Source organism: Artemia franciscana, chromosome 11 (genome assembly GCF_032884065.1).
Source record: "Artemia franciscana chromosome 11, ASM3288406v1, whole genome shotgun sequence".
Lineage (NCBI taxonomy): Eukaryota > Metazoa > Arthropoda > Branchiopoda > Anostraca > Artemiidae > Artemia > Artemia franciscana.
In genome coordinates, this window is record NC_088873.1 from 14,903,604 (window position 1) to 14,920,711 (window position 17,108).

Below are 17,108 nucleotides of genomic sequence, written 5' to 3' on the forward strand. Positions count from 1 at the left end.
CCCCCTTTCTACTCTAAGACCAAAAATGGATGTAAATTTTGTAATGTTCATTGGAAACATGTCTCTTTTCGTGTAAAAACTCCTTTTATAATAGTAATAATTTATTCTCAACCCTCTATAAACAGCAAGACAAAAGTGGAGTAACAAATCGCAAGAGAAAAAAAGAGGCCAAGATAAAACAAAAGCAATCAATTAGAAGAAATTCATGGGACAAGACCATGAAATCGCGGAAACTTCGAAATAGAAGACTTGACCAACTCTTCAAGTAACAGGGCCAGTTTTGCCTTTACAATTTTCCTATCCTTATACAATTGGTGGCAAACAAAGTAACTATCTGAAATACCGAGAATACTCTGAGTGGAGAGCACAGGTATCTTTCCTGAAGAAAATTCGAAACAAACCAGATAAAGAGAAGATCGAGTGGTAAAATTGCAATAGGTCGAGTGCAGTTCACTAGTGCTTTACGGTTATGTTTACTCTTGTTAGCAACGATTTTTGAATACCCGTCTTTATCCCCTAAGAACATCTTCCGAGGCCCATGTAATGATACTAGCGTTTTTTTGATGCAAAATTGTAAGTTGGCCATTTCTCATGCTAGTACATGTTTTAGTCAGCAAGATATGCAATTTGTGGCACCTTAAATGGTAAGGCCAAAATATTTAAATCAATATTTGTTCCTTAGAATATTTGATGTGAAGCTATACATCAAAGATTGGTATTTGTTTCTGTATAGTATACCAAATCACACGTTCATTGTTTTCTCACAACATGTCTATTGAGTCCTTAACACTATGGGGACAGGTTAAGGTGTTTGGGGGTGTTTGAACAACTAAAAATACATCTACAGTGAATTTTGTCACTTTAAACATTTATAGTTTTTATGACTCACCATCCCATGAAACAAAAATTGCTTGTATCTTACTTCCTATTAAGACAGTTCATTAAAATTTTACTTAATTTTTGATCTAATTTTGGTATTTTGTTCTAGTTTTTGTCTGTCCAAGGAGGCCGAATCTTGGGAGAGAAGGGCGACCAATCTTGTTACGTGCTAATCATTTTCAAATTACTATGCCCAGAGGTTATATTCATCATTATGATGTGTCCATTCAACCTGATAAATGCCCACGAAAAGTTAACAGGTAGGTTCATAATAAAACTGTTAATATAAACTATTGGCCAAACAAATCATCGTAGGGTTCACTGTACCCCTTATATAATATAGAATGTTTTTGTTCTACCCGAAAAAAGGGTTTTTGTCTTAAAACCTTTGTTGACATATGCTCGAGCCATATGTTACAACTGTTCGAAAGATGAATGTTATCCCTTAGATTTTGATTTCTTTCTCAGACATTTCAGATGTTTTGAATTTTGACTGCAACTATTTTTGATGAATATTTTCAAAGAAAGTGTACTCCATTTTTATTTAGAACCAAGATGGGTAACTTAACATGCGTCCTTTAAAAGCCCCCAGTCCAGATTGTGTTGTTAGCCTAATTAAGAAAAAAAAATATAAAAGCATTAACACCATCACTATTAAAAATATTAAACGCATGCATAACACTCCAGTATTTCCCGTCAGCCTGGAAAAAGGCGAATATCATATTAATTCTAAAGATCGGTAGAGATAATAATGGTAGTCCCCAGTCTTACCGCCTAATTAGCTTGTTATCAAATGTAGGGGAAGTCTTAGAACTTTTAATCATTTATAAACTTGGGCTTCAACAACGATCTTGAGAAATCAGTTTGGGTTCATGAAAGGCCGTAGTACTTTGGATGCTATAGATAATCTTGTTACAAATATTGAAAAAAACAAGCAATATAACATTCTCAGGCTATGTCTGTTTTTTGACGTTCGAGGTGCATTTGACAGCGGTTGGCACCCTGGCATTGTGAATAAATTAAAAGAAGCAGGATGCCCAATTTGGATGTTAAGTTGTTGCATAGCTACCTATCAGACAGTTGTATCATATAATAATGAGTTTTCTTTAAATACTGAGAAATTCTGTCCACAAGGTGGAATTTTATCACTTATTAGATTTAAATTTACCCAATAATTCTCACATACAAGCTTATGCTGATGATGTATGTGTTACCAGTGCGGGCAAGACTAAAACTGATTTAGAGTTTACAACATCTGAGGTTATCCGAATATTTGTTCGTTGGGCTAGTAATAATAAATTAGAGATCTAATAAGATAAGAAATAATAATAAGAGATCTAGTCATTACGACCAAGTTATACTGGGGATTGGCTGGTAAAAAATGAAAAAGATTTCTGCTATTTGAAACTATTATAATCGGAATAATCGATGTCGCTATTGTGCTTCCAGTTGTTGATTAAACAATATTTTCAACTTTTACACTTATCAAAGATTATTTGAAAGCTTTATATGTACTTATTTGAAGAATTTGGAAATCTATTAAAAATTTAACTTTTCCACTGTCTTATTTTTCTTGTTTTCTAAGATATCTAGGCAGAAATAATTTTAACGTTGTATAGGCATAGCATGGTTTATTTATTGATGAAATATAATTATCTGACTGGAAAAAGAGGGAAGCAAAATACTTATCTTGCCGTACATATACTTTACCTCTAGTGGAGAAGGCGCCGTTCTTTTATGCCTTCAATGGAATAATGTTTGGAATCATATGCCCAATGAAGTTTCTTGGTAATTGTAGCGAAACTTTTTGTGCTGATTGATTGTCAAGTCAGAATTTTTCCATCACCCAAAATTTTCGTGTAATATTTTGTAATAATTGTAATAATATCGTGTAATAATTAAATGCTCAAGGGGAAGCTCTCTTTTGTATTTTTTTTATGCTAGATTCAAAAATTTGTTCAGTCTTTGCTGCACTTGTGGCTTCGGCATAATCATTTTTGAAAGTTTTTTTTTTGGTATTTCCAACACAAATCTCAGAACATTGCATAACTGGAACTAATAGATAAGTTATAATCAGATTATCAAAGTCAAGATAGAAAGTTCTAATGTAAATATATACTTTAGTGTTAAAGCCAAATAATTTTGTTTTGCAGTACATGAATTGCAGGTTAATTATGTTTTGCACTAGAAAATATATTAATATAAAGTTGAAATATTTAGGAGGTTTTTCCTAATTCAGAGTTCAGAGTTTTATTCACCAATAAATTCAAAATGAAAATAGAATACTCTTATTCCCCCCCCCCCGGAAAGGCTCCATGGCCAGGGATACAAGGGGGATAAAAAAAAAACACAATATAAGCTATAACAAAAAAAAGAACAATAGCCAAATAACATATAAGATGAAAAAGAAAACATACCTGAGGCCAGGGAGTCCAAGCGCAGAGAACACAACCATACACCGTGAACAAACATTCTGGGACATCAACTCCTCAGAGGAAAAGGAACAAAAATGGAAATCTGTTTGCTAAATTCCAAAAAAGTGCACTTAGAATTTATCTATTGCCTGACATTTCCATGTTTATCTTTGCGTGGGGGAGGGGGAGGACAATTTTTAAGTGCTTAAGATGGTTAATTTTAAAATATCTGCATAAAAACTATGTGGGCAAAAAAAGCCGATTAAATTTCGAATGCAGCATAAAAAAATGCACTGGAAGAATTGGCTGGTGTCAAAATTCATTTTCAAAAAAAAAAAAAAAAAAAAAAAAAAAACAGATATCCAGATAGATTAAGTTTGGTCAGAAGGAGTTGTTAAGCAAAAATGTGACCAATGGAAACATTGTAATCGCATTCTCGAATTCAACATAATAAGCTGTATTAGAATCACATATTTTTTAATTTTTGATTCAAGAATTTTCAGTTGTCTTTCTAAGTGTAAATTCAGCATTCTTCCTGAAGATCCTGGACTAATGCTTGTCCAGTGTTCAAGTAGGCTATGTACTTGTGCCTGAACGTATGCTTAAGTATAAATCAAAGTACTTTGGTTGTATTCAATATTTCAGTAAAATAACTTGTTGTACTCAATACTTAAGTAAAAAGTACTTGAGAATTTAAAGTGCAATAAATTTCCAATCAACTTCAGATACATTTGTTTCGATAGTATTTTCTTTTTTTTTCCAAACAAAAACCTTGAATGAAAAGCAGGAATTTCAGTTCAAATCTGGGGTTAGTAATATGGAGTGATTAGAACAAACATATTACTAGTAACCTCCAATGACACCAAAGATGTGTAAGCTGCTTTTAAAAATTATTTATCCTATTTCTGGTAAAAGTGGGGTGTCAAAGCCGGACATTAGCCTAAAAAAAGTTCCCTTCATGTTTTTTGACAAAATTGGGGTTGAATTTTGGTCTCGTAATATAAACAGTTTTCTTGGCTACACTTTTGGTAATTTGCTGTTATAATTCATGATTATGCCAAATGACGGTACTCTTAACTAAAAGAGCCAAAACATTTATTGAGACTTAAGTGATTTTGCTAGAAGACATTAGTTCAAGAGAAAGAAAAACGAAACAAACAGTGATCATGTAGCTACGATAGGTAACAAGCATAGCAGGGATCACCTACGTTGACCGAGTATCCAATGAAGACCTCCGTAAACTCCTCCACTGCTCATACACTATCATGGACTGAATTAGAAGTCAGCAACTCCGCTGGCTTGGTCATATCCAACGAATGTCATCAAATCAACTTCCGAAAATCACTTTTAAAGGATGTGTTCATGGCACACGACCTCGTGGTCGACCCCGCAAGAGATGGTACGACAACTTTAATGGCCAGAACCTCCCCCAACTCCTGCGTCTAGCATCAGATAGAACCGAATACCGTCGCCATATTCAACGACTAGTGGGAAGAAAAGAAGCCACAAAGGTCTGATGGGATTTAAGTTAAGTAAGTCAAGTCAAAATGCTAAAAATTAAAGAGGCATCTTTGCTTTATAATTATAAAAAAAACAACCTGTTTCAAAATAAATAAATGAAAACGCCCTCTCCATACCAAATTTTTGGCTACGCAATTGTAGCTACGCATTCTATATTTTCGGTACGAGAATTAAACATACTAACCAATAGTTGCCCAGAGAGAAGCTAGAGAAGGTTTTTACACATTCTAATTATTTCTTGATAAAATAAAGTGACATCTTAGGGTTTACGGTCCCTGTGCAGTTGTTTGATATATTATTTTTCTACTTTCTTGCGGTTTTAATGTAACACCCAAAGAATAATAATTCTACTTTCAATCCATAGCTAAGATTCAGCTCTATCCATTTGTCGAGTAAGATTTTGGAAATTTGTTGTCCAGGATTTTTAGATCGAGCACATTGAATATTTGTAACAGTCTTTACGTCCAAATCCATGATTTTGTCTTAAATCTCTAGGCCTTGATAAATAGAATGCAATTGACATTGCTGCATCACAACCCCATACTCTTCACACCAGTACTCTACTTCGGAAGGCGACCATATTAAAGTGGCTTCTGACCCAAACATACCAGGGACGGCCAAACGGCTATATAGCCCTCCATGTTCATCATTTAATCAACAAATGTAATAGAAAAGCTTCTGATCTATTATTAGAATGATAAGAATATATATAATAATAAGCCAAATATAATTTCATGAAGGCAATAAAATAAATATAAAAGGATTGGAATGATACAGCTTATCACCCTGATCTTGTCCTAGTCACCAAACAACTCACTTGATTGAAGTATAAGTCCTTATGAATGAATGGTTCGAGGTTTTTATTTTATCTCGTAGCTAACAATTTTCTCCTGTGGGATCTCATAGCCTGAAGGCGGACGCATATTTCATTACAAATTGGTTGAAAATTCTTGAAAAAAGGACGATTTTTCTATTTATTAAGTAAGTTTAGACGCTTCTCCGAGAAAAACTTTGTGTGATATCATAATTCTGCCTCGGTGAGTAGATAGACCTGAGACGAAACAATCCAATGTTTCAAGTTTCTTGTTGTTTTGGTGCAAGGTACAGCTGCAGGCTTGTCGCAAAATTGCTCATTTCAGAGGGAACATACCTCCATTAGTGTAGTAAGGATCACCAGGATTTCAGACCTTTAAAAGCTTATCCTTAATTTGCAGATAACTGATTTTGCCTTGTCGTAATTCACCCAAAAGAGTATTAGGAGAGAACCTTACTGGCAGGTATTACATTAGAAAACATCGTCTTCTTCCAGCTAAGTGCCATTCCAAATCTTTTAACAAGGTGCTAAAATGAAAACTGAGTGATGTTCTACCTACTGTTATTAAAATTACTTGCCTAATAAGATAAGCGACCACACTAATTCAGACGGGTCTTAATGACCATTGCTTATTGTAGAAACCGTCATGAAACTATTGCTATGTTAGGCTTCTTATAAGGTGCAATAAAAATCAGTTTACCCTTGTTCGAAGTGCTCATACCGTTTGGTGTTACTTATATATTTTTCATTTAGGGAAATTATTGAAACCATGGTCCATGCATACAGCAAAATATTTAGTACATTGAAACCAGTATTTGATGGGCGCAGCAATTTATATACCCGTGATCCACTGCCCATCGGGAATGACAGAGTGGAGTTAGAAGTAACCCTTCCTGGAGAAGGGAAAGATCGAGTTTTTCATGTTGCTATCAAATGGCTTTCTAAAGTATCTCTTTACGCTTTGGAAGAAGCACTTGAAGGAAGAAGTAGAACAATCCCGATTGATGCTATTCAGGTAATGTGTGGGTACATTGTACTAGTAGAGTCAGTAAGGTGCCTGCTGGAAGGCTTATGACTGCTTAGACAAGAATTTCAGTGTATTAACTTTAATGGAAAGTTTCAATGCCAAATAATTTAAAGCTCTCGTACAAGTAGTATAAAAGATAAGAAAAGAATTTATATTATTTGCCGCAACTGTGCAAATTCAGTTGAGTCATCTTTGGCTAAACAGTATCTATTGAGCTTCAAAAGGCTTTTTTTTTTCTCGTTATAACATTTTACCATGATCCTTTTCTAACATTAGTCGTCTTTATTGATCGGTAGTTATGGAAAGATGCCAAAATCTTAATCACACAGTGACATCGTTTCAGGAATCGGGAAAAAATATTTAATGCCTGATTTTATTATCATAATTCTTGATTCCAATTCATTGTCCCATCACTGCTTGTTGACTTTAAGGAAAAGCATAATCGTAACTTGGCTTCCTCCTGAGCACTTCTAAGCACTGTATGAAAGTTAGCCGGATTCACTTTATTAATAACTTCGTTGATACTGTGTAGAACTAAAAAAAAATTTTAAATGAATAATTTTGCTTATTTTATTAGTCATTTAAATGAAAATACAAGTTTCAGTGGATGGAGAATAGTTCTGGTAGTTGATTACTCGCATTTTGAATAATCAACCACATTCGTCTGTGGAATAAATTACAGGCAGATGGGGAGTTCTCTTTCCCCGTTCAGAAGTGTTGATATACTGTAAAATTGGATTGTTTAGAAAAGAAGGGCCTTATGAAATATTCTTTAAGAAAAAAAATAATATCTAGTAAAAGTTTATATATTTTGCAACGTCGCGAACTATATAGTTTATGCCTTTGTGAATAAAGAAAAGACAAGGTATATTTTTTAATTTGTATATTCCGTGAAATTGAAGGTTTTTCTTGTTTGAATGTATTAAACCTTATGCATTATATGTCGGGTTGATTATATATCGGCTGCTTCAATCAAAAAACGTTGAGATACTCATCATGGATTGGGTACTCAACATATGATAAATGATACACAGCAAAAGAGTTGAAAAACTGTAAGACGTGTTTCATTCCTTTTCTTACTGTGTTAAGGCCCATTTGTTTTGGTATTTATAGGTACTTAAGATAAGGGATTTTTTTTATTTCGAGGCCCCCTTCCCCAAAAGTTTCTAAGCAAAATGACATATCATATTAAAAAAAAATGACAATAAATAAATATAAAATATAGTTGTATAAATTATTGTAATTATTTATGTAAGCTATACAGCTAGAAAGTTATTTTTTGAATGAATTAAAATTAATGCATTATATGTATGTTTGTGGTGCATTATGTGTAAGGCTGCATCAATTCCAAAGGCGTTATGATACACAACATGGATTTTTACAAGAGTTGAAAAGCTCTAAAACTTGTTCTTTTACTTTATTAAGATCCGTTTATTTTGTGTATAATTTTTTTTTTAGGCATTTAAGATGCGATATTTTTTTTTATTTTTTTTTTATTTCGAGCCCCGATTCCCCAAGAGTTTCTAAGAAAATAGGATATATCACATTTTGAAAAAAATGACAATGAATAAGTATGAAAAATTTAATTCTGAAAAATTAGAAAAAAAATGAGGTATTTTTAACTTGCGAACGGGTGATCGGATCTCAATGAAATTTGATATTTAGAAGGATATCGTGTCTCAGAGCTCTTATTTTAAATCCCGACCAGATCTGGTGACATTAGGGGGGGAGTTCGGAGGGGAAACCTAAAATCTTGGAAAACACTTAGAGTGGAGGGATCGGGATGAAACTTGGTGAGAAAAATAAGCACAAATCCTAGATACATGATTGACATAACCGGAACGGATCCGCTCTCTTTGGGGTAGCTGGGGGGGGGGTTGATTCTGAAAAATTAGAAAAAATGATGTATTTTTGACTTACGAACGGTTGATCAGATCTCAATGAAATTTGATATTTAGAAGGAAATTTTGTCTCAAAGCTCTTATTTTAAATCCCGACCGAATCTGGTGACATTGGGGGGAGTTTGGGGTGGGAGAACCTAAAATCATGGAAAACACCTAGATTGGAGGGATCGAGATGAAACTTGGTGGGAAAAATAAGCAGAACTCTTAGATACGTGATTTACATAATTGGAACGGATCCGCTCTATTGGGGGGGGGGGGGGTAATTGTGAAAAATTAGAAAAAATGACGTATTTTTAACTTACGAAGGAGTGATCGGATCTTCATGAAACTTCATATTTAGTAGGACCTCGTAACTCAGATCTCTTATTTTATATCTCAACCGGATCCAGCGTCATTGGGGGGGGGGCAGTTGGAGGACTGGGAATCTTAGAAAATACTTAAAGCAGAGAGATCAGGATGAAACTAGATGGGAAGAATAAGAACCTGTCTAAGATACGTGACTGACATAACTGGACCGGATCTGCTCTCTTTGGTGGAGTGGGGGGGGGGGGTAATTGTGAAAATTGAGGTATTTGTAACTTACGAAATGGTGACCAGATCTTAATGAAATTTGATATTTAGAAGGATCTTGTGCTTTAAAGCTCTAATTTTAAATTCCGAACAGATCCTGTGACATTGGGGGGAGTTGGAGGGGGAGACCGGAATTCTTGGAAGACTTGAAAATTGTGGTATTTTTATCTCACGAATAGGAGATCGGATCTTAATGAAATTTGACATTTAGAAGGAATTTATGCCTCAGAGCTCTTATTTTATATCCCGACCAGATCTTTTGACATTGGGGGGAGTTGGAGGGGGAAATCTTGGAAAACACTTGGAGTGGAGGAATCGGGATGAAGCTTGGTGGATAGAATAAGCAAATGTCCTTGATACGTGATTGACTCTTTGGGGGAGTTGGGGGGAGGGGTTTAGTGATTTGGCGAGTTTGGTGCTTCTGGACGTGCTAGAACGATGAAAATTGGTAGGCGTGTCAGGGAGCTGCACAAATTGACTTGATAAAGTCGTTTTCCCTGATTTGACCATCTGGGGGGCTAAAGGGAGAGGACAAATTAGAAAAAATGAAGTATTTATAACTTACGAGTATATGATCGGATCTGAATGGATTTTGATATTTAGAAGAGAATCGTGACTCAGAGCTCTTATTTTACATCCTGACCAGCATTAAGCCTCTGATTTTCCTTTTAAATCAATCTATTGATTCTTAGAATTGTGTTAGAGCTCATACCATATGTGCTCTTGGCTCTTAGCTCTTCTTGCCTCGTCACAAGTGCCATATGAGCTCTTAGCTCTTGTTATTAACAATCTTTTTGTGTATTGTTCTTTCTCAATAAGTATTGTTGCTGACCTAAACTACACAAGGCTCCAGGCTCGGATAGTGTGGTAAATGAGTTCGTTAAATATGGCGTCTCTGAGGTTAGAAATAAGTTACTGAAGACTATGAATATGATTTTTGAAAAAGGGGAAGTGCCTATCGATTTTAGAAAAACATAAATATAAGAAAGGTGTATTATAGTGAGTGTCGTAATTATCGAGGCATTGGCCTGGTCTCTGTAGGTAGCAAATTACTTAGTAATATGATACTGTTTAGACTGAGAGATGCTGTAGACAAAGTTTTAAGAGAAGAACAGTGGGGTTTTAGAAAAGGTATAGGATGTGTCGACCAAATTTCCACTCTTAGGTTAATAATTCAGATGTGCCTTTGTTGTCAAACACCATTGGTCCTCAATTTTATAGATTATGAGCAAGCGTTCGATTCTGTTGATAGAAGAGCTTTAGCAAAGGTCTTATCCTTACATAGTATACCAGACAAATACATTAAAGTGATTAGTGCTATGTAAGAGGATAATGCTGCTGCGGTTGAGGTAGGAAATGAGGTTAGCATCTGGTTTTTATTAAATCAGGAGTTAAGCAGGGCTGTGTTCTATCCCCCTTTATATTGGTCATTTTAAGGGATTTTGTCTTAAGGAGCACAGGAAAGGCAATGGGAGACCACGAAATCAAATGGGGGAGGAAAAACTCCATGACTTAGATTATGCTGATGGTTTGAGCATCCTAGATGAAAGTGTGAGCAAAATGAATGAGCTTTTAGCGTTTTCCCGAGTTCAGGGTGCTAGAATAGGTTTGAAAATTAATGCTAAGAAGACTAAGTCACTAAGGCTAGGAATAAATGAAGATGAAAAGGTGACGATTGGTAACGAAAAGATTGATCAGGCGGGCACCTTCACTTACCTTGGTTGCATTGTTAGTAAAGACGGTGGGAGTAGTGAAGATGTAAAAGTAGAAAAGTCAAGGCTCAGGCTTTTTTTCACAGTAAAAAAGCTTGGAAGATATTGGAAGGTACAGTGATGACAGTGGTCAAATATGGCTCTGAAGTATGGGCGCTCTGAAAAGCGGATGATGATTGTTAGATGTTTTCTAGAAAAACTGCCTATGGATTGTTGTGAGCAGTGTTGTGCCAAGTACTTCTTTTTTTTACTTAAATACAAGTACCAAGTACTCAGAGGAACTTTTACTTAAGTACAAGTATTAAGTACTTCTTTAAAAATATACTTAAGTACTTTTGGAAAAGTACTTCAGTACTTAAGTACTCAAGTACTAATTTTTTACTTACAGTAAATAACACACAAAACACTTCTTTAATATCTGTTTCCTTTCCAAATAGACAGGATAAGCAAGATTCTGACGAAAGATCGACCGCTTTTCAGAAAAACTGACAGTTTTCATGAAAAAAATCAACTGGTTTCACGAAAAATCTAGTTTTACTTCAATTAAGATATAAAAAGAAAAGAATTTGCAAAGAACATTCATTACAGCTCATAAATTATGATCATAACTTAATTTCTTTCTTGCTCCTTTCAACAGCAGAAGCTTTTCAAACACACCATCTCCGAGCATGTTACTTTTTGGAGTAAAATTCCACCACCTACCGAAAAAGTCGTTCTACTGGTGCAGACGAAGGAATGATACAGTTGTACGTCCTGAAAACTTTCTTTACCCTTGGGTACACTTTGAGCACAGATAATTCCTTTCGTCTCTCATTCAAATAAGATAAAATCTCCACACTCACAGAATTGGTTTCACGGTCACGGTTGCCAGAATTATCAATAGTAGTTTCTTCATCACTAAGATCAAAGTATTCATCTCCAGACAAAAAGCTACCTTTATCAGCCTCGTAAGTACTTCTGAAGTCATCGACCTTTTTCGCTTCGTCCACAAAGAGTTCAACTGTTACATCCTTCTGGTTATCAGGAAACCACTTTAATTTGAAGAAAGGATGACTTGCCGTGGCAATAACATAGTCTCTTGCAAGAAGAACTCTCTCGTCCAGGATCGTGGGGAATCTTTTTTCGAGACCCACAATTAGAGCATGTACCAAAGGCTGGCTGACTTTCGCCAAATCTTTTAACTTTTTGAGCTTCCTTTCAAGCGATTTGATTCTATGATAAATAGCACCGAAGTAGCATGTTTCCTCCCCATGAAGAATGTCCAATTCCACTGCTATTGGACCCATAATTTTCATGTGTTCTTCAAGAATTTCAACATCACGAGAAGTTAGCCTTGATTTTTGCAAAGCATCACATACGTCAGCAAGCTTTCCAGTTTTGTGACAATCCATCAAACGTTTGACACTTTCATACTTCGAGTTCCACCTGGTTACCACGTGTCTTATAAGCTGTTTGTCATATACCTTTTTCACTGCATCAGCAGCTTTTGAACTCTTATTCGCGGCATCCCAGAGAGCAATACACTTCGAAAAAGTGGCGTGGCACTGCCTCTTATATACAATATCACAGTAGGCTTTATCAGCATTGGTGGATGCAAGCAGGTTAAGCATGTGGCTGAAACACCTGAAGTGCGGAGGAAGTTGGGAATACTCGGGGTCGTCATGAGAATCGAGTATCTCACAAACGTTTATAAAAGAGAATGAGTCATTCTGGCCTGCTTCATCTTCATTTTCTTCATCACTGACTTGAACATCTTCATCGAAAACCATCGAATATTCCCTGAATGCCTTACTAATTTAGAGGCGTCATCGGTGAAAACCCCTCCTACCTTTTTATTAGCTGCAATTTTGGACCTAGCAAATACGCCATTCAGTTGTTCAGCAACTCTGTCATAAGTATGTGAGCCCTTGAACTGGGAACAAGCAAGGGCATAAGATTTCCATTTCAAATCCTCGTTGAGTTGCAGTTATTCCCAAGTAGCTTTTGTTATTGGTAGATCAAATGTCTGTTTTCAACGACATATAGTAGGTGATTTCAAAATCACGAACCATATCTTTCTGTACTTCAACAAACTTAGCTTCAATTTGCATAGCTAAAGCTTTCCTTCCTGGGACCTTTGCGTAAGGTGCAAGACCTGTTATCAGATTTTTGAACGACAGCTTCTCAAAAGTGTACAGGGGTCGCATCTCATCCATAATATAGTCCAGTACCAAAGAATTCACTTTTGACTGTGTCAGTTTCAACGGTCTTGCAGCAAAGAAATCTCCCGTAACTTTTTTAGAAGGTGAGCTATAATCAGGCAGTATTACCTTCATTATCTTCAGCTTCAGACGACCCTGAAAGTGAGCCTACAAGTTCACTAGCCTCTTTGCTACTTGATTTCCTTTTGTTCTTACTGTTCTAAGTTCAGCTCAGCAAACTTCTGGTAAACAGAAGGATGGGCAAACTCACCTTGAGATGTTTGTGGAAATTCGTTGTTGCATGCATTTGACCCTTCAGAATTTTGTTTGGGCAGTTTTTGCACGTGGCAGATATTGCACCATCCTTCTGAATTTTCCCATTTATCACAAAATACTTTCCATTCAATATATATGATAGTTCCGCCATGATAGAGTCCTTTATTGAAATTTCGCGCCGGGCCAGGAGCCGCTGTTCTCAATGACTAAAATCCAGTCATCCACTAATATATAGGCAGTTTAATTGGTCGCATAACCCTGCGTCATGCCGGTATAATTTTTCTGTGCCATGAAGAAAGTACTTGAGTACTTAAGTACCCTTAAGTACTTCAATTTTTTTCTTATATGTAAGTATTAAGTACTTTAGAAATTTTTTACTTAAGTAGAGTACAATTACTCAGATTTTTTATTTAAGTAATTACTTAAGTACTTTTACTTAAGTATTTCCCAACACTGGTTGTGAGTTCCCGACTGACTGACTGTATTTCAAACAGTAAGCTATACAAAAAAAGGTTGTTCCATCCCGCTTTCTAAGGCTATACTGAAAGTAAGGTTGAGATGGCTAGGGCACGTTCTGCTGATGAAGGATGATAGATTACCGAAGATTGTCCTTTTTGGCCAACCGTCTAGGGATAAAAGAAAACAGGTCTTTCTCGTCTGGATAGGTGCATGTCATACATAAAGATTTAAAGGAAATGGGAACTTCCTGGGAGGGTGGAAAGAGTGAGGCTTTGAATAGATTGGGACGGAGGAGGAGCTTGCGCAGCTGTGTTGGCCTTGGGCGGCTTGGTGCTGTGGTGAATTTGTTAGTAGTTGTAGTGGTTACTTTTTATTTAAAAAAGTAATTTTTCCAGATATATTAGTTTTTTTTTCCTATGTCAAACTTTCTCATTGTTTCCAGAAAATATTATCAATTTAACATATATTTGTACTATTTTTTAATCAAGAAAGTTAAAAATACAGATTGGAATATTCTACATTTAGTTTGTGCTGGGTATTGTCTTAAATAGACAAATTCTTTCTGTATTTTGGCTATTTCATTTATCGTGTGTTCCGTTTGAACAGTTCAATTGCCAAATAGATTGAACTCATCTTTCTATGGGGGCTTTGGAGGAAAGCTCTTGAAAAGGCTGAGTTGTAAAAGGAAAAAGCTCTTGAAAGTTGCTGATCTTGTAAAAGGACTAAATCAAGCTGTAAAAACTAGTATTTTCCATCTTCCTTTAAGGAAGTTTGCTGAGCTTGTTGATAAGACAAGAATAATGTATTTTGTCCTCTTTATAAAGTCTTTTTAATGTTTAGGTCTTTTTAATTAGCTAATCACTATTAATCTGTTCATGTTCGTTTTCTAGGCTCTTGACGTTGTGATGCGTCACCTTCCATCTATGACATACACTCCAGTCGGAAGAAGTTTCTTTTCATCACCGGATGGTTATTATCATCCTCTTGGTGGTGGTCGCGAAGTATGGTTTGGTTTTCACCAATCAGTTAGACCATCTCAGTGGAAAATGATGCTTAATATTGATGGTATGGTCATATGTTTTATTTACCTACTTAAGATTGTTAATTTGTCTTTTATAACGTCTTTCTTTGAAATACCAAGGACAGTGAAAATTAATTCTGATTGAATTGGTTAAATGAAACCTTGTGCAAATGTTTCCATCTTAAAAAATAGGAGTTCCATTATTTTTGAGAAAAACCTCTGTGCAGTTATGTTGTTTTTGGTAGTAGTGGGAGCAGAACTAAAAAAAGTATCGTGTAGAAAAATTAGTTAAAAATATTTGGTATCAAAATGCTTAATAAGGTGTTGCTTTCCTTTGAAGGTACAGTTGTCTTTTTTGGAATCAAAAGACTGTTAACTTTGAACTTTTATGAACAAAAAGTGTTGTCAAATTTAACTTGTTAGTTAACGGATTTACCGATTCAGCGTTGTGACACTGACGAAAATGTCGTGCCGGCCTAAAAGAAAATAATAAATATGAAAGAACCAACAGAAAAATTTCAGAAAATCTCTGTTTTAGTATATATTTTTTTTATGTAATTTCCCCTTTTCTTTTTTTATGACACTTGGTATTAACCAAGTGACATATAGCAATTGCAAATTCTGTCGGTCTGTCTATCTGTCTGTCCGGAAACCTAAAATCTTTGAAAACACTTAGAGCGGAGGGATCGGGACGAAACTTGGTGGGAAAAATAAACACAAGTCGTAGATTCATGGTTGACATAACCGGAACGGATTCGCTCTCTTTGGGGTAGTTGGGGGGGGGGGGGTAATTCTGAAAAATTAGAAAAAAATGAGGTATTTTTAACTTACGAAGGGGTGATCGGATCTCAATGAGATTTGATATTTAGAAGGCTATGGTGTCTTAGAGCTCTTATTTTAAATCCCGACCAGATTTGGTGACATTGAGGAGGAGTTGGGAGGAGGAAACCTAAAATCTTGGAAAACACTTAGAGTGGAGGGATCGGGATGAAACTTAGTGGAAAAATAAGCACAAGCCCTAGATACATGATTGACATAACCGGAACAGATCCGCTCTCTTTGGGGTAGTTCGGGGGGGGGGGGGGTAATTCTGAAAAATTAGAAAAAAATGAGGCATTTTTAACTTACGAACGGGTGATCGGATCTCAATGAAATTTGATTTAGAAGGATATCGTGCCTCAGAGCTCTTATTTTAAATCCTGACTGGATCTGGTGACATTTGGGGGGGGGGAGTTGGGAGGGGGAAACCTAAAATCTTGGAAAACACTTAGAGTGGAGGGATCGGGATGAAACATGGTGGGAAAAATAAGAACAAGTCCTAGATACATGATTGACATAACCGAACGGATCCGCTCTCTTTGGGGTATTCGGGGGGGGGGGGGGGTTAATTCTGAAAAATTAGAAAAAATGAGGTACTTTTAACTTACGAACGGGTGATCGGATCTCAATGAAATTTGATATTTAGAAGGATATCGTGTCTCAAAGCTCTTATTTTAAATCCTGACTGGATCTGGTGACGGATTCCGGATCGGGATAAAACCTAGTGGGAAAAATAAGCAGAAGTCTTAGATACGTGATTTACATAACTGGAACGGATCCGCTCTATGGGGGAGGGGGTTGGTTAATTCTGAAAAATTTGAAAAAATGACGTATTTGAACTTACGAGGGAGTGATCGGATCTTCATGAAACTTCATTTTTAGATGGACCTCGTAACTCAGATCTCTTATTTTAAATACAACTGGATCCAGCGTCATTGGGGGGGGGGGGCAGAAATCTTAGAAAATACTTAAAGTGGATAGATCAGGATGAAACTGGATGGGAAGAATAAAAACCTGTCTAAGATACGTGACTGACACAACTGGACCAGATCTGCTCTCTTTGGTGGAGTTGGGGGGGGGGGGGTAATTTTGAAAATTGAGGTATTTGTAACTTACGAAAGGGTGACTAGATATTAATGAAATTTGATATTTAGAAGGAATTTGTGCTTTAAAGCTCTAATTTTAAATTCCGACCAGATCTTGTGACATTGGAGGGAGTTGGAGGGGGAAACCGGAATTCTTGGAAAATGTGAAAATTGGGGTATTTTTATCTTACGAATAGGTGATCGGATCTTAATGAAATTTGATATTTAGAAGGAATTCATGCCTCAGAGCTCTTCTTTCAAATCCCGACCAGATCTTTTTGACATTGGGGGTAGTTGGAGGGGGAAATCTTGGAAAATACTTGGAGTGAAGGAATCGGGATGAAGCTTGGTAGATAGAATAAGCAAATGTCCTTGACACGTGATTGACGTAAACCATACTGGATTCACTCTCTTTGGGGGAGTTGGG

General features: G+C 36.0%; 1 protein-coding gene across 1 annotated transcript in view; it reads left to right on the forward strand.

Annotated features, from left to right (window-relative positions):
- Positions 1-17,108, forward strand: part of LOC136032557 (protein argonaute-2-like) — a 52,597-nt gene that overhangs the window by 20,433 nt on the left and 15,056 nt on the right. Inside the window, exons 3-5 of the mRNA XM_065712827.1 lie at positions 989-1,139; positions 6,382-6,643; positions 14,647-14,901. Coding sequence (XP_065568899.1) covers positions 989-1,139; positions 6,382-6,643; positions 14,647-14,901 — 668 coding nt within the window. The remainder of the gene's footprint in view (positions 1-988; positions 1,140-6,381; positions 6,644-14,646; positions 14,902-17,108) is intronic.